Raw genomic sequence first — 17,139 nt, 5'->3', positions numbered from 1 at the left:
GCCGGGTGGAGTCTTTTAGGGCACCTTCCGTCACGGCAGATGCGAAATATTCAAGATATTCAAGAGAACTGGTGGAGTTCCTGCTCCATGACGATATCCTTCCGTGATTTTTCTTTGTTTTAAACTAGTCTAGTCTCGGCTGTTTTCATCTTTTTACTTTTGCGTTTCTTGTTTGTTGTTGGTAGTTCTGTTGGAGTTGTCTTTCTGTTTCCCCTTCTGCCAGTCGCTGCCAGTCAGTCCCATCATGGCGTCGCCTTTTCCTGCGATTGAGATACCCAATGTCGACCTCTGGACTTTGTTGTTCGAGAGGGCCGACCGTCCGTATGCTTTAGATAAAAGTGAGCGAAACATTTGCATGAGCATCACCAAAGTCGGTGCGACTTGCTAACTCCACTGCGACAGCACTCTTTTTGGATCCCTTGAGCGACCACACCCTCAGTTTCCGCCAACTCCGCCAGCGCTCTCTCGCCTTCACGGAGGCGATCCAGACGCAATGGAAGTGGCAACCGGGAGAGGTGCTGATGGTGGTTGCGCCCAACTCGATTGCTCTCCCTGAAGTCATCTATGGCACATTGGCCGCGGGCGGGGTGGTGTGTCCGGTGAACCCGCACTACCGCGCCGACGAGCTGCGCCATCCCCTGACAGACGCGCGCGTGAAAGCCGTGGTAACCACCCAGGCACAGGCACCCGTGGTCTTCGAGGCCGCCGACCGCGCGGGGCTGTCGCGCGACCGGGTGTTGGTGCTGGATGCATTATCGCCCACGCTGGTGGTCGACCACCGCGATTCTCCCGCGCGCGATCGCCCTCACCAGCCCCCGATCGCATCCCCCGAAGACCTCGCGTTCCTGGTGTATTCCTCCGGGACGACAGGCTTGCCCAAGGGGGTGATGCTCTCGCACCGCAACCTGGTCGCCAACCTAGCGCAGAACGTGGCCATCGACGGGGCCAATCTGACAGCGGCCGACCGCGCGATTGCCGTGCTGCCGTTTTTCCATATCTACGGTCCGTAGCCCTATCTTTCTGTCTCTGTGAACAAAACCAACTGACGATGCACGCCAAAAAGGAATCACCTACCTCCTCAACCTCACCGTCTTCATCGGCATGAGCATCGCCGTCCTCCCGCGCTTCCAATTCGACCCCTTCTGCACCACCATCCAGCGCCACCGCATCACCTACGCCTACGTGGTGCCGCCCGTCGTGCTGGAGCTGGTGACCAACCCGCGCGTGGCGCAGTACGATCTGAGCTCGCTGCGCATGACCCTCTCCGCCGCCGCCCCGCTGGCCCTCGAGCTGATCCACGCCCTGCGCAAGAAGCTCGACATCCCGGTGCGCCAGGCCTACGGGATGAGCGAGTGTGCGCCTTGCACGCATCTCCAGGTACGGCCCTTTTCTTCTTGTCATCTTCATCTACAATAGCTAACACCGGCCAACTGGGATAGACCTTCGAAGAAGCCCTCACCCGCCCCGGCTCCGTCGGCCGTCTCATGCCCAACATGACCGCCACCTTCGCCGCCGTCCCCGGCGAGGAATCCCCCACCCACGCACCAGGCACAAAGTGCCTCCCCGGCGAGCTATGGGTGACGGGCCCCAACGTGTTCAGCGGGTATCTGAACAACCCCAAAGCGGACGCGGAGTCGTTCTCCGACGACGCCCAACGCTTCTACAAAACGGGCGACGTGGGCTACGTCGACGCAGACGGAAACCTGTTCATCACCGACCGCGTCAAGGAGCTGATCAAGTACAACGGGTTCCAGGTGGCGCCCGCGGAGCTGGAGGGGATCATCCTGGGGTTCGAGGAGGTGGTGGCGGATGTGGCGGTGGTGGGGGTGGCTAGCGGGACGGCGGGAACGGAGTTGCCGCGGGCGTATGTGGTCGTCAAGGAGGGGGTGCTGGGGTCTGCGGAGCTGGGGAGGAGGATCGAGGCGTATGTGAAAGAGAGGGTGGTTAGTTATAAGCAGCTACGGGGTGGGGTCAGGTTTGTGGATGCCATCCCTAGGAATCCGTCGGGGAAGATCTTGCGGCGCGAGGTGAAGAGGTTGCAGAGGGAGGCGAAGCTGTAATTGTACTTGATATCTATATATGCAAGGCGGGATATACTAGCGTGATATGGCATCTTGGGATTTGTTTGATTCAATATTTGGTAATTTGTTCATCATCTGGCAACTCAAAGTACTCTGTTCGCCATGCATTCTTCCGCACACCATCCACAACCATGCCTAAAACCGAGCGCTACCAACAAGGCCTAAATCCATCAGAACCTGCAATCGCCTCTGTCGAGATTCCAGCATCTGTGATACGGACAAGCTTCCATCGCTGACGCGATGATGACAATACCAACATCGTTCATCGTCAGTCGCTTCATCTTCATCCCATCCCATCGCAGCCCAAGAAGCAAGGTCCTAAGAGGCCCCAGGCACTGCCCGTACGGCTCGTGGCTCATCAGATCCGACTCCAGCTCCTTAGGCACAACGCGGGATAACGCGGGGCTCAGCTGCCTAAAGCTGCACCCCGCATACGGGGGCGCGGGCAACGAATACAGCGATCCCCCCTCCTGGTGCAGCTTGGGGATCGTTGCTTTGATAACGCGCATGCACCGGTCCGCGCCGCGATATGGCTCGGAATTGGGCTCGGCGTCGATGAATTTTGGTGGCATCCTGTTCATCCGGGCGCTATCGTGCAACATAAGACAATTGTGACGCAACACCGCCTCGACTTACTTCCGGAGAGGCTTGAGAAGGTCCTTGATTGCGCGCTCTCGGCATTTCTTCATCCTCGCTACCTAGTATGTTAGCCAATGCCATCCAGCGCAGTAGCTTAGCTTCTCAGAAGGGAGAGCCACGAAAGACGATCTATGCGATGACTGACAAAAGAAAAACGAAAGAGGGAGAGAAAGAGAGAAAGAAAGAGATGAATTTCTTATCGCACACCCACTCAGGGAGACGAAGCGGATGAGCACTGATTCTATCTTCCGAATGCCCGATCACATACGCCGTGACCTGCTCGAAGACGTCCGTGTCCCAAAAGTACCACGCCACCCAGGCCCACTCCATGGCCGTGTCGAGGTCGACCCAGTACGGATCCTTTCTCAGGGCCAGCGCGATGCTGGTGTCCATGTCGGGCACTCGATCCCACCCGCAGCCCCAGTAATCCAACACGGTAGCTAGGTGCCTGAGTTTGCTGAGCCGGTCATAGCGCTCCGGAGGGATTGTCTGCCCGCAGGATGTACATCATGTCAATGAACGCAGTCTCGCTGTAGAGGTTCCCGTCGATAGTGAGGTGGACGAAACCCGTGGCGGTGAGAGACTGCGCCTCCTGCCAGGCGTTGTTGGTGAGCATCCGGTTGAAGACCGGGGACGCATCCATCAGAACTGCCTTCGAGACGATGAGGGGGCTGGTCCGGGTCTCCAGAGCAGAGGAGGGCACGGGGTATTCGATGCGCAGGGCTATCTTGTCGGTGGCATCGGGGCTGATATAGATGGTGGAGTCGGAGTCTGCGGTGGTGTCCGCTGGGGACATGGCTTGCTCGGAGGATGCCATCTTTGTGCAGTGGTTGAGGGGATGACGGGGGATGGTTGTTGGATCGAAGAAGGATTGCGTTTCTTTCTCTTGTGCAGAGTGAGTATTTATTAGGACCACAATTGCGCAGTCGCATTTCTCAGGTCGGTGCCTAACGGCCGGGTGAATCGCTCTTGTTCTGCTTTGAGAGGAGAGTTGCGTGATGATTGCCCGATCCTTTTGGTGGAATCAATCAAACACATCTTGTACAATTGGATTCTTGTCGTTGTCTACGGCTTTCTTTTATGGTAGTTTCCAGTTGTGCTTGACAGCCAACGGGCAGTATTGGGGCTGTTCTTGCTCTCTCCTTCCCGCAGTTGGAGCTTGGCGGTGGAAGCGTCTGTCTAGGTACTGCACTGCGAGCAACATCAATTTCTTCTCTTGAGAACATCGATCAATGCTGAGTTCAACTACGCGAGCTATCTGAGAGCGGATTTATCAACATAGGCGCAACAGGCGGTCAGCAGGTCCTGGCCAGCGGGGCCTGACACATTTATTGGTCTCTGGGTATATCAGGGGGTCCTGGAAGTTCAGAATGAATATAGGGCCACGTTCATATAGAGTCAGCAGTCAGGGTGTCTCTCTGGATTACTCAAGGAAAGTCTCCTGACTACGAGGATAGAACTATGTTAACTGTGATTTGCGACTATCATTTTCTGACATATCATTCTCCTGCATCATTAAATTACAAGCACTTCACTGAAGGAACGACCAAGCAGAGCAGTTCAGAAGACAAAACCGGGAGTACACAGAGACACAACCAAGTCAGATATTCAACATCCACTTATCGACACCAAGAGTAAAAAGCGGTTCCCAACGAAGTCATCCACACCTACCTGGCCATCATCTTCAAGCATTCCTCCAAGGTAACCGGCTTGATATTCAGCTTGCGGACAAACCGAGACACCGAGCCAGCATCACTGTGGTCCACAGTCTGGTACATCCTCTCAATATGAATAATCCCCATATCCTGGCACCGGCGTCCTCGACACTCCGTCACGACGAGCTTAGCAAAGCTCAGACCAGAAAAAGGCTTAACCGGGTATGCCTCACGGGCAGCCTGCCGAATGTCCAGGTCCAGCAAGTCGCTCAGCAATGTTGCGCATTCGCCGCAGAAGCCTCTGTGGACCCATTCGGCGGGCCTTTCGCTGTTGTAGTGCATCGGCAAGCGGCGGATTATTGGCGTTAGGGCCTTCTTCCGGGCGGCGTTGAGCTTGTCTGCATGACAGTCAGTCTACGGCATGAAGAACGAAGGGGCGGAGTCATACCCAGCACGACAGGATGGAATGGCAGTCCCTCGCCCTCGATCAGGTCGTCCGCAAAGTACACCGCGAGATTGCTGAAGTGACGGAAATCGCTTGATCGACGGAGTTGCCAGCAAACCCACAGACACTTCATATATGTCTCATAGGAAGGACTCAGAGTCTTCTTGACCTCTTTTAGCCATGCACGCATGGTGCGTCGAAATTCTGCCAGGCACTGGTAGTAGTCGACTAGGAGCGCCACTTCGGTGATTGTGTCCACATCCAGACTCTTGGGCTCTGGTCGGCCATGCATTACTTGGAGAAAGATGAGGAAGGGTTGCAGATTCCACTTCTTGATCTCGAATCGGATGTGTCCTTCTGTTGCGAGGTCGATGGTTTCTTTCCAGAGGCCGCTGAGCATTTGTTTGAATACGGGCGATGACAGAGCGAGGTGTTTCTCGGATGCTTGTATCAGATACTTGGGAGCTGGATGGGTTTTTGAGAGGGTCCGTTCGCCTTTGAGGATTTCATTCTATGAAAGGTTTGTCTGAGCGTCGGGTTTCGAGCTTGGATGCGCAAGGGCTTACCTTCAGGGCTAGAGCGATTGTTGACGACGACTGGTTATCATCCTTAGGAATCAGTTCAGCTAGGTCGATGTAGGAACGCTGCAAGCTACATGTTCCTGAGCGCGCTGAAGCAAATCCAAAGTTACAAGATTCGTGATCTTCTCGATAAGTGGAGTCTGAGGGTGTGGATGGCTCTTCTGTAAGGACAAAGATGACCTTTCCCTCCGGATGAAAGGAGTAAATGTTTGTGTCGGACATGGTGTACAACTATACGATGCTGAGCTCAAAGAGATTTGAAGGATTAGGGAAGAACGCGATGGTACAGGAAAGTTGTTGTGTGTTGTGTTGATTCATTTTGTTTAACTTCATTTCATTTCATCTCCATATGGATCACGTGCTGTCCCCGGGCGACTATGGATATGATTTTAGGTACACTGAGTGAATATCTTCCAAGTAGATTCTATCATATTTGCCTTGGCTTGACCCCGCACACCTTTGTTTTTTTTTTTTTTTTTTTTTTTTTTTTTTTTTGCAGAGACGGTATGGAAAGAACAAAATCCAGAAACAACCTTAATTCCAGAATATGGGTGATAAAGCTTGATGCCAAAAACCAAGACCTTGCATTAAGTTATTCGGAGTTGATATAGCTTCTGTGGGTGAGGGTCTTCAGTTTCACACCCACCGCAAGATTACGGATATTGAGGAATCTCTGCAAGTCATACTTGTTGTTGCCACACTCTCCGTCCTCATACTCAGGGTTCACAAAGGACTCGACTTCTTCGACCAGCCTCTGATACGATTCGCCGATATATGGAGCCTTCGGCCACAGAGGGTCTTTGATGCTGGCATCGTAAAGATTCCTCTGAAGGTACCACAACATAATGGAACTGAAGTGAGAACAACATTCACCAGTACCCTTCAAAAACTTTGTTTCCGCTCTTTTCAATTTTCTTATGGCTTTCCCAATAGCTTGCTCTCGGTTCCTCTTAATCCTCTCTCTTAAACCGTCAGTAATGTGATTATGACAGGAATAGAAAGCTTCACAGACCGATAATCCTCCCTGGCAAAGGCAGATCGTGAGAGTGCACCACCTCGTAACTTGTCTCAACGGCGACAAGAGTGTTTGCCTCAAACTCTTTGTTCAGGTTCCACACCCATGCCACATATATCCACTCCATCACTTCCTTGCCGTACTCGGAGGGACTCCCTGTCGCGGTGAGATTATCGACCCACTGTAGGGCGAAGTACCGGGCGAGTGGTGCACACTGGCAGCGGTCCACTAGCAGTGCCAGGTCGACCAGTGTCGGGAGGTCGATTACTTCAGGCAGCACAGACGCTTGGCCGTGAATGATCCGCATCAAAATCAGGATGGGCTCAAGCCTCAACCCCTCGAAGTCAGGCAAGAACTCTCTGCTGCACGAAGGTTCGGTGCTCTCTTGTTCTCTTCTGGTGCAGAGTTTTGCAAAGGAAGGCGATGCTCGAATCAGGTGCTTGGTCGATACTCGGATACGATGCTCTTCTCCCTCCATTATATGGAAGAGTATCACGTCTCCTTCCGAGTCGACGATGTGTGTGTTTTTCTCTGCCATAGTGGAAGGGAATACGTGGATGGGCTGATGACTTTGGTCTTGGGTTGAGGGTCGGGGGAGATGAAGATGGTGACAGAAGGAAAACGGTTGATGCCCTTGTGTCGGAGAAGATATTCCTTTCCTGACACCCGCTGATGACTACTGCATCAATTCAATCAGATGAAGGCTTCTGGAAGCTGGATGCTAGTCATGTGATAGGGCTCTGTTCCATGCCTCCCACTTGCAGCCTCGAGTATGTCCATTTTCTTGTTGCCTGAGGCTTCAACATAGGCTCCTGACCAGGCTCAACATTCTCAGGCAACAAGTAACACCTGGGTTACAATCTGGCACATTCGCGCTTTATCCCTAATGTTGTTGAAACTGGTAACCTGTCATAGACGAAATTGCCAGTCTTACAATGAGTCTTAGATTCAGCATGAGTGTAAATATTCACCGCTAGGATATTACTATAATCATCCGGGTTTGAGTTGGAATAGCCGCATCTAGATATTTACCTCTAATGAATTCGACATGGTATTTTGGAAAGCCTTCGCTGTACTCATCGTAGTCTACACCAATCACTTCTCAAGCTCCCTAAAAGAGGTCAAATAGTTTCCTTATCAGCGACCTTGACCAACTCCGATCAAGAACATCATTCCAAGCTTTCAACAGCACCATGTTGCCGAATATCTTTATCTCCTCTTACCATCACAAACCCAACCAAGGACAAGAGGTGGTAGTCCAGTACCTTAGAGTGGAGGCGACTCGCATGTATATATCTTGCTGGTTATCCTCAGCCAGGGCGCGCACCGTCAAACAGAATACTTAAGATCATCCAGGATGCTAATGTCTTCGCTCAAGCAAGAGTCCCGAGCAATAAAGTGTCCACTAGCTTCTCCCATCCAACTCCGGATATCAGAATACTGCCTGGCACGACCACAAATTCATCATGTTGATCAAAGAAACGGTCGCAAGCTGCAGACAGAAGATGGGCTATTCTTTGCCAACCCGGCTGCCATGGATTAAGATAAGCCGGTGGCCGGAATATAACCGTTTATACGGAAAGGAGTCTCCAGGCTTTCCTTGATTGTGCACCTTGAGAAGATTTGATTCCTACCTCACAATGGGAAACGGATTTACCCGAACCGAATGTCCCGAAAAGAGATAGCAATGAAAAAGATTATGTCTTGACAAGAGAGTGGCAATGGAAGTTGAGAAAGTCCTTAACTTGAGTACCGCCCTGGCCGCCTGTTAATTGCTTCAACCGCCTTTTTGTTCCGTCTTCACACTCGGGTTAGGAGATCCTGCTTGCAGAGACCGGCTTGTATTGATTTTGACGTCATGCCTATCGAACATTCACATCGTTTGTTATCCTCTTCCGTTGCTCATCAATCAACCGGGATGGAGCATATATGTTCAAATATCTTGACAACGGACCCACTCATTCCAAAACTGAGCAACTGCCTGTACAGCCCCTGAGGCATCTGCAACTATGGACACGTGCAAAGTGATTAGCGAGCAAAACGCAAAGGTGTGCATGTCATGAGTGATTTACAACTGAGAGGATTATGGTTTTGGGACTTAGGGACTTTATATCTGGTTCCTTGAGTACTGTGGGCGGAGGTTGGCAAGACAATCCACAGAAGGTGGTTGAACCCACATACTCAAACTATAGCCAGCGGGTCTATCCTGATTCTCGTTGACCCGGCCAAGCCAGACTCCAAATAGGCAAAGGAGCATATCATGAGCAAGTTCAGACAGGACCGCGCAAAAGGGAAGGTTTAGTACCTTGCAGTGACTACTAGGTAGGTAGCACCACCGGGGCGGTACACCAACTGGCACGCCAGTCATCTTTCCTCTTTAGACATCTTTTGTTTGCTCGACTCACAACTGACTCTCCCTTTACTCACCACTGACTCTTCTATCACTTACAGCTGATTTTCTCATCACCCACAAATCTCTCTTATCACTCAAAACTCATTCTTCCGCGACTGTTGACCTTCCAATCACATCCAACCGACTCTCCGATCACCTCCCACCCAAAAGAAGCCTTCACCACTCGTCTCAATTCTTTTCATCGTGTTCAACTCTCTACTCGACCACTCGATGATCTCAACAACCACGTCTCTACTCAGCTCGATGAATCTAACAACTGCGTCTCTACTGAGCTCGTTGAGTTCAACGGCTACGCTCCAGGGGTCGAATGAGGACCTACACTGCTTCACCACAGGCCGTTGGCTGTGGAATGAGAAACAGCAACTTCAGAACCTCTTCACGCCCTTCGACGTGCAAGCGCTTCAGGAGATTGCTGCCAGCAGTATAGAAGCTGAGAAATGCGTCTCAATCACCAAGCGGGGGAAGGGTGGCTCGAACAGAACATTCTTACTCACGATGGACGATGGCAGAAAAGTGGTTGCGAAGATCCCTTACTCAATCGCAGGTCCCCAGTACTACACCACAGCATTTGAAGTCGCCACTATGGAATTTGTGCGTGTCTGATCCTTCTCCTCTTCCTTCCGTCGCTGGTCCCAGTCTCTCAACTCTTGCTCACACATGAAAATGATCTGTGCAGGCTCGGACGGTTCTCAATATTCCTACTCCAAAGGTTCTTGCGTGGTGCGCGGATAGTCGATGTAGTGTTGGATCTGAGTACATCATAATGGAGGTTGCCCGCGGGAATCGACCGGCAGATGTGTGGGATGACCTAGCTCTCGAGGAGAAGCTCAAGGTCACTGATCGTCTTGTTGCGCTGCAGAAGAAGTTATTCTCGGTGGCTTTGAATTGGTTCACACCTCGATCCCTCTGCCTTGTTGCGATAGGCTAACCATGTTATAGCTACGGTAGCCTGTATTATGCCACAGAGAACATCCCTGGCGCTCTTCCGGCACAGCTCGTTGGAAATATCCCCGAGAAAATACAAGAACAAGTAGCGACCCGGCTTGTGGTTGGGCCAGTGACAGAGCATGACTTTTGGACAAAAGAGCGTGCACAAATGACTATTGACCGCGGTCCATGTACGATTTTCCATTCTCATGTCGCCTTCTCTCTGCCAGTTTCATATCGCCTCTCCCATATCATATTTCTCTCTTTCCAAGCTAATTTCCTCAAGGGATGCAACCACAGGACTACGTCACCTCTCTGGCCCATCGCGAGAAGGCCTGGATACAACAACATGCGATCCCGAAACCCGACGATGCCACAATGACCCAGAACTGCCCCACTAGTCATCTGTGTCTGCTTGACAAGTACCTCCAAGTGGCACCGTATCTTCTCCCCAACGAGCCCGCCATCCTTACACCGTACCTCTGCCACAGCGATCTCAATCCCGCAAACATCTTCGTGAGTGACGGAGAGTCTACCAGCGTGATCGACTGACAGGGCGTATGGGGCACCCCACTCATGCTCGGCGGACGGCACCCAAGCTTTATCCGCTTTGAGGGGAACCGATTCTTACTCTTCCCGAAGGTTTCGCCGAGCTCGGCAGCAAAGAACAGTCTGCGATTGAAGCCCAGATGGAACAGACCATCATCTGTGATTTCTATCAGACACGAGTGGCGGAAGAGATCCCACTCCTCAATCGCGTGTTCTACCAGGAATTCGGCATGCTGCGGTGTTGGCCCATTCAGTTTGTGGGCGACGCCTGGGATGATGATATCATTCGCCTGAGGGATAGTTTGATCCAGATTGAGAAGTGAGTTCACACCGCTACTGATCCTGGTCTGCGTTGTTCGCTAATTAAATCCCTCTTCCAGACACTGGGAAGAGATGGGCTTTGGGTTTCCATGCCCCGTACATTTCACAGAGGACGAGCTTCGGGTCCACGACGAGGAAACCATAGGCTGGAACAATATACAGGGGTTCTGGGACGCAATCTCCCCATCAGTGGCGAGAGATGGCTTCGTTCATTCCGACATGTACGAGGAGGCTGCTCACATGTTCAAATACGTGCGGAACTGGGGCTTGGAGCACGTCACGGGTAAGGTGAAAGAGAGGTTTGAGCACGCGACGCTGATGGCTGCGGATGTCGAAGTCGAGGCAGTAAAAGCCGGAGGATCCGCGGATAGCTGATCGACGCAAAAGCTCCAAGGGGCTGATACCGCACGCGAACGGGTATGTGCAAGGATGTCATGCCGTTGCAATCCTGTTTGGCTTGCTTCAGAATCGAGCTGGGACCTCTACGTGGAATACAGTTCCGTCTGGCCCAAGTACGACGACACTTGACCCCGCCCAGTTGATATAGACGCGCAGACTCTGTTTCGCTTCTACAGTATCCGGAATAGTGGCTTCGTAATGGAGCCGGGTGTCGCAGGTCTTCACACCGCAATTCCTTGAAGCGCAAATAGAATCTATGGGATAGACAAGTCAGCCCCATAATGTGCCAAGCATGAAGCAACACACCTTCTCGATGTAGCGAACACCAACGGAAATGCCGTCATCATCCAGGAATTCTTCTTCATCTCCGAATAACTCATTATCTTTATCGAGACATGTCAGACATGACACGACAACTTCAGTGAAGATGTTTCCCATCAAAGCTGGCAACTTGTTTCGAGCCAGGTCAACAAGCATTCTCTTGATTTGGTAGGCTGCTCGTCTTTGATCTTTTTCAACAATAAGCTTCTTGATTGATAACGAAGGCCCTGGAATAGGCTGGCCGTAATCTCCCGAGTACTCGACGAAGGAAGTCCACAGTCCAATCTCCAACAGACAGACCCCGAGGCTATATACGTCATGCTGCATGATATATTCATCTTCGGGATGTATCCCCTGGCGTCGTGGATGACGGTAGATGTTCCTCTCCCAAGCCTTGTCGCCACTCAAGTGGGTCGGGCCTTCCGCCAGTCGAAATTGGTCGAAGCCAACTAGATAAGGCGTACCCAGACGGTCTGCATGCGATCTGCAAATGATGATATTCTCTGGGGTAATGCTTTTGTGGACGAATGACGACGAGTGTAAGAACACGACCGATCGAGCCAGACAACTTGCCAACTTCACCCGCTCGTTTAGAGTAAAGCTGCGCTCAGCACGTATCGACAGGATATAGCGAAGACTACCAATAGGACCTTGCTGCTGATTTTGTGGGACAGGAAAAATAAGATCGAAGGTCCTTTCCATCCTCAGTACGCCGCGACAGGACAGAAGGCCAAATGTGTCCGGATCGACTTTGGAAAGGATGCGCGCTAGATCGCGAACGTCCCTCGTGCGGCTACGGAGGTCGTTTTGTCGCCTGATCGGGATGCGGTCGACAACTACCACCCCTTCATCGGTGCGTGCAAGCCATGAAGAAGACGAAGTAATCGCCGTGTAGCGTCCAATGACGAAATCCTTCCCCACGAAAATCGAGGCGGAGCTCTCCATGTCGTGAATCCGGTGGGCTCGACGCAGATTTACCACTGTCGAAACGGCCTTGCTCTCGGCAGCCCTCTTCCCACTAAACTCCTGATCGATTGTCTGGACGGCCAGACGACTCAAGAAGAACCAGGATGGGTCGAAGGTTCTCTGCCATTGCTCCAACTCTTCAACGACATGTTCGAGAGATTCCTTGGCATACACGGCGTATTTGATCCGATCAAAGCGGGACACTTTCAGCAGTATGCGCGCGAGGGAAGAGTCTATGGGTTTATCGTGTGAGGCTTCAGCTCCGAGGTCGACACTCAGACTCTGAATGCTCTTGACTGCGGCCTTGAGCTTGCTTCGGAGTACTTGGAGCACCTGGAATTGATGGATCTGCAAAGCACCCGGGAGGGCCTCCCATACGGCCTGGAGTGCGGACAATTGTTGCTCGATCTTGATCCAGTGACCCTTGATTTTCAGATTGGCTTCTTGCAATTCGCGCTCAGCTGAACGGTATGCTTCACAACGTGCGTACAAGTCCTTTCCAAGGCTGACCTGGTCAGCTTCATGGAAAGTAAGGGGGCAGGAAGGTTGGGACTATAGTGCTGAAAAGACTCACTGGATGCACAACTGCAGCATGGAAGCAACGGAAAACGCAAACGAGGCAGGGTCCATGGTGTGTAGGAAGTGAATGAGTGTGATGACGAGGGAGAAAGAGAAGTACTTAAGAGATGTTTTGTTGTCCTTGTTTGTGACCCCGCGCTGGCAAAAAAGCAACTCGTGATGCGACTGTTCCCATTGGATCGTCAATCATCTCCCCCGCATACTAACTTGAAAGCCATCTCACTCATCCCACTCACTCCAGCCTCGTCCTTTTCAACTCATCTTCTTTCCTTCCCCACCTTTTGTGGGCCGTTCAGCTTCCACCTTCTTTTCATTCTCCTTCCTCTTTTTTTCTCCATCATTCATCCTCCGGATTTTATAGTGCTATGATGCTACCCAACGCGCAGCGCCATGTCCATTTCGTCGTCGCAATATGCCGACTTGCTACACCTGGTGCAAGGGAATCCAGAACTTGCTGATAAGATTAGAACCTTGCGATTGGGCTTAGAAGCTGACGACCTGCTCGAACACTTCAAATACGACGCCGTGATTGACCAGAATTGCACCACCCATACCGAATACGAGCGAAATGGCAGTCACGCTATCCGCATCGTGAAGAGGAAATGGTACCGCCGCCCCGACCCCATAGGATGGGGGATATACGGCAAGGTCTGGCTGGAGAGTGATGAGGCCAACAATCGTCGGGCAGTCAAGGTCGTGCAAAAGGACTTGATGGAACGCGATAGCATCGACTACAAGAGGGAGATTCTCGCACTGGCCAAGTTTTCCAAACCGCAGTACCAACAGCAGGAGGTCCTGGTCAGCTTTCTGGGCTGGTTGGAAGACCCCTCCAACCTTTATCTTTATATGGAGTTCTTCCCACTAGGTGATCTCGAAAGCCACATATCCGAGTCCATCCCCGAGGAAGAGGTCAAGGATATCACCACCAATCTCCTTAATGGCCTACGTATCATCCACGCTGAGCAGTTCACCCACCGCGACCTCAAACCCCGGCAACATCTTCGTGGCCCGAAAGCCCCCGGTCGCCCGATGGTGGGTCAAGATTGGCGACTTTGGCATTGCGAAGCGAGTGAACCATGAGAGGACAGCCCTTTACACTTCCATCGGCACCCCGAAGTACACTGCTCCAGAGGTGAGCGGAGATCTGGATACCGACGAACCAACATCAATCTATGATAACGCAGCCGACATGTGGTCTTTGGGCTGCGTGGTATTCAGGATCGCTACTCAGCAAGACCCATTTCCGACGCGTCGAGACGTGCGGAGGTTCTGTGACGGGCGGACACCCTTTCCCGACAGACCACTTCGGGGGAAAATGTGTCTGGATGGAGTGGAATTTGTCAAGGCGCTCATCTCTCCTTTACCCACCGAGCGTATATCTGCAGAGGTCGCTCTGGGTATGGCTTGGATTCAAAATCGAAATCGGACCACGCTCGTCGCGGCGGATGATGAATGGGTTGACGGAGCGAGCCACATGTCTACGCCAGGTCGAAGCACGTCGTTCATTGACTTTGACAAGGCTCCAAAGGACCAGATAGCAACGACCAGCGACGAATTTTGTTCTCCGCTGGGTCACCCAAGTTCTGGAACTGGGAAGGTTCCTTCTACTCCCAAGGGGGGATTAACGATACGAAGCGGCAAAACCCAGGCTCAGCCGACTCGCCGAAGACCTGAACTGCCAGAAGCTCGTACTGCTGAGCCTACTTTACCCTCTTCACGAAGCCCTTTTTCTCTGAGTCATACAGACCCTCCAAGGCATAAGATATCAAACTCGAGGGGCAAAGTTCCGTCCCAGCAGCATCATTCAAAACCCGATTCCGCGTCTGCGCAGGCCCTTCGTCGTAGCCCCGCGGTTTTTGAGGAACATAAAGCAAAGCGGTCTCACGCCGCAGGACAAACCAGAAATCCGCAACAAGATGACAGGTCAGAGGTTGCAGGTGCGTCCTCCGAGATAGTCTCTCCTCAGGGGCATTCTGGCACTCTACGAGATGGGAAGGTCACTTCTACGAGACAGCCAGGACGAAGGCAAAGGTATCCTGCCAAGCAGTCTTCACAGTCCGAACGGTCCGAATTACCAGAGCCCATTCTGTCCGGTGTCGAGGGCCACACAAGCGTCTTCAAGGCGCATGTGGTGCCGGAGAACCACACGTTGAAGTGAGTGTAAAATCCTCTTGGGCTCTATTACGCCGCGTCATGTCTGATAAATGTTTGCCGCAGCATAATCGCCATCCATGGTATGGAGAACACGGCAGACGGAGCCTGGACTCACATTGATGGCGGGGTTGAAGTCAACTGGCTTACACATCCCGACATGCTTCCCAAAGCCTTGCCCACGGCCAGCATATACACATTTGAGTGGAGAATGCCTTTCGGTAGCGGAATCATAAGCGGAGTGCTATGGCGCCGTGGGTTTGAGCTCAGGCATAAGTGGCAGGAGGCGCTGACTCGGACACCAAAACCCACGGTTGTCATTGCTTGTGACTTTGGTGGGCTAGTGCTGGCCAGTGTCAGTAACCTCCCATCCAAGTTCCCGAGCCCCTAGGGCGTGAGACTGAGGCCGTGCTAACCATTATAACTTCACAGGCTCTCGCCCAAGCCGAAGGCAGGCGCGACGCACAAGCATGGCTACTGGACTCCCTACGAGGCCTGGTTTTTCTCGGGACTCCGTTCCGCGGAGCCGATGACGAAGGGCTAAAGCGATGGGAGGCCTACCACTCCCACATCGTGCAGTTGTGTCAGGCGAAGTCTGACTTATCAGCCCTCGACTGGTTGAGCCGAGGGCGACTGATCAACATTCTGAGCATTGTCCACACGCCCTTTCTCAAAGAAATCTGCCAAGGCTTGGAGAGGGCAATCACCAACCACAACCGCACCATCCCCACCGTTTGTTACTACGAGATTCACGACACCAAGTTCAAACGGAACCCACTCACGTTCAAGCGGCCGGCCAAGCCGGGCGTGCTGGTCGAATCCACCGACGCCTGGCCCGGCATCACCTCCGTCCACCAGGCGGGCCTACCCACTGATCACCGCGGGCTGAATAAATTTGCCGGCCCACATGATCCCAGCTATCGCAAGCTACGAGATCAGATTCTCGCTTTTGTGGGGGATACCGTGCCGCGGACTCTGCCCTCGGAGCGTAGGTGTTCCCCTCCTTTGCTTTGCTTTGATGTATGCTTGCCGGTTCAAGTGAGGATTCGCTAAAAGGTCAATAGGGGACTATGATGACGTTCATGTGGAGGAGTATGCGGCTCGGTAGCGGCCTGGACATAGCCATACAAGGGACTTGCAGTCGAGGTGACTTCCGGTCAACTAGAAGCAATAAGTTTCGATTTTCACAGAGGCAGGAGATGTCTAAGGCTTTCCCACCGACCCGCTACCTTACAATCCATGGTATTGGACAATCGATCGACCCATCCTTCCTCGGCATATAACCCGATTCATGGAACCCGTTCTATCTTGTACATTTAGTATATAAATGTGATCCTGCGGATATTCAAGGACGGGCGGGCGTGCCGAGGGACTTCGGTCGCTCTAACGCCCCACTCAAGACAAAGGAAAACCTCTGAATTCAACAACATCCGATATGGTGTAGTGGCTAACATCGCCGTCTCTCACACGGCAGCCGGGGGTTCGATTCCCCCTATCGGAGCTCAATTTCTCTTTTGTTTTTTGTGCTGTCTTGTCTTGTCTTGTCTGTATCTCTACACTCTGGCTCTAGCTATCTTCCTCTTCTTTTCTTCTTGTCTTATCACTCATTTTCTCTCACTCATAGAAAAGACAATTGGGGTTTGTCGCAATATCCGAAAAAAATCGGCACCAGCAGGCAATCCCGATCCGCGGGCTGTTTCGGGTAGCACCGTGCCCTTGTGGGAGCCTCCACATCACGGGATCACTGTCTCTGCATTCCTGGTATCGGAGTATAACATCTTTGAATCAAAACTTAGCTTGAGGACTTGAAGCTCTGCAGATGGGTTAGTTGAGTACACGTCTCGCCGAGAAATACTCCCGAGAGACGGCGGAAATAGATAATGGAAAAGGGAAATTGGGAAATTGGGAAATTGGGAAATCAGCAACGCGAAACCGTCTAGCGTTGTAGAGATAGTATATCTTGATAAGGCGCAGACGGTTCAAAGGGGAGATACCTATCCCGCAGCTCGGTGGTTTTGCATCGGTGTAGAAGATCATTATTATGCACCGGTAGTATGATATCCTGAGTACCGGAAATTTCCCCTCGGTCAAGTTGAA

General features: G+C 52.2%; 7 protein-coding genes and 1 non-coding gene across 8 annotated transcripts; 4 read left to right on the top strand and 4 right to left on the bottom strand.

Moving 5' to 3' along the window:
- Nucleotides 1-244: 244 nt before the first annotated feature.
- BO72DRAFT_523993 (acetyl-CoA synthetase-like protein) lies at nt 245-2,060 on the top strand (the record flags this gene model as incomplete). Its single annotated transcript, XM_040949827.1, has 4 exons — nt 245-338; nt 403-1,002; nt 1,064-1,377; nt 1,440-2,060. The coding sequence occupies 4 exons, from the start codon at nt 245-247 to the stop codon at nt 2,058-2,060; spliced, it is 1,629 nt and encodes a 542-aa protein (XP_040806154.1).
- A 156-nt stretch (nt 2,061-2,216) lies between these two features.
- On the bottom strand, nt 2,217-3,537 carry BO72DRAFT_491764 (uncharacterized protein; the record flags this gene model as incomplete). The annotated part of the gene is made up of 5 exons (XM_040948218.1): nt 2,217-2,242; nt 2,302-2,669; nt 2,718-2,779; nt 2,928-3,168; nt 3,227-3,537. 5 exons carry the CDS (start codon nt 3,535-3,537, stop codon nt 2,217-2,219), a joined length of 1,008 nt encoding a protein of 335 aa, XP_040806153.1.
- Nucleotides 3,538-4,387: 850 nt separating this feature from the next.
- On the bottom strand, nt 4,388-5,623 carry BO72DRAFT_454917 (uncharacterized protein; the record flags this gene model as incomplete). The annotated part of the gene is made up of 3 exons (XM_040946207.1): nt 4,388-4,773; nt 4,824-5,331; nt 5,387-5,623. 3 exons carry the CDS (start codon nt 5,621-5,623, stop codon nt 4,388-4,390), a joined length of 1,131 nt encoding a protein of 376 aa, XP_040806152.1.
- Nucleotides 5,624-5,993: 370 nt separating this feature from the next.
- BO72DRAFT_491762 (uncharacterized protein) lies at nt 5,994-6,954 on the bottom strand (the record flags this gene model as incomplete). The annotated part of the gene is made up of 2 exons (XM_040948217.1): nt 5,994-6,252; nt 6,410-6,954. The coding sequence occupies 2 exons, from the start codon at nt 6,952-6,954 to the stop codon at nt 5,994-5,996; spliced, it is 804 nt and encodes a 267-aa protein (XP_040806151.1).
- A 1,471-nt stretch (nt 6,955-8,425) lies between these two features.
- On the top strand, nt 8,426-11,001 carry BO72DRAFT_464985 (aminoglycoside phosphotransferase family protein; the record flags this gene model as incomplete). Its single annotated transcript, XM_040946672.1, has 7 exons — nt 8,426-8,464; nt 9,142-9,420; nt 9,506-9,717; nt 9,769-9,947; nt 10,043-10,276; nt 10,372-10,624; nt 10,686-11,001. The coding sequence occupies 7 exons, from the start codon at nt 8,426-8,428 to the stop codon at nt 10,999-11,001; spliced, it is 1,512 nt and encodes a 503-aa protein (XP_040806150.1).
- Nucleotides 11,002-11,246: 245 nt separating this feature from the next.
- BO72DRAFT_491760 (uncharacterized protein) lies at nt 11,247-12,942 on the bottom strand (the record flags this gene model as incomplete). The annotated part of the gene is made up of 3 exons (XM_040948216.1): nt 11,247-11,279; nt 11,332-12,817; nt 12,887-12,942. 3 exons carry the CDS (start codon nt 12,940-12,942, stop codon nt 11,247-11,249), a joined length of 1,575 nt encoding a protein of 524 aa, XP_040806149.1.
- A 339-nt stretch (nt 12,943-13,281) lies between these two features.
- Nucleotides 13,282-16,150, top strand: BO72DRAFT_491759 (kinase-like protein; the record flags this gene model as incomplete). The annotated part of the gene is made up of 5 exons (XM_040948215.1): nt 13,282-13,927; nt 13,980-15,045; nt 15,109-15,397; nt 15,475-16,030; nt 16,107-16,150. The coding sequence occupies 5 exons, from the start codon at nt 13,282-13,284 to the stop codon at nt 16,148-16,150; spliced, it is 2,601 nt and encodes an 866-aa protein (XP_040806148.1).
- A 321-nt stretch (nt 16,151-16,471) lies between these two features.
- BO72DRAFT_t14 lies at nt 16,472-16,543 on the top strand. The gene has a single exon. It is a non-coding gene; the product is annotated as a tRNA-Glu (tRNA).
- Nucleotides 16,544-17,139: the final 596 nt, after the last annotated feature.

Source organism: Aspergillus fijiensis, assembly GCF_003184825.1.
Source record: "Aspergillus fijiensis CBS 313.89 unplaced genomic scaffold BO72scaffold_3, whole genome shotgun sequence".
Classification (NCBI taxonomy): Eukaryota; Fungi; Ascomycota; class Eurotiomycetes; order Eurotiales; family Aspergillaceae; genus Aspergillus; species Aspergillus fijiensis.
Note: the sequence above shows the minus strand (reverse complement) of the source record. Positions and strands in the feature narration are given on the sequence as shown.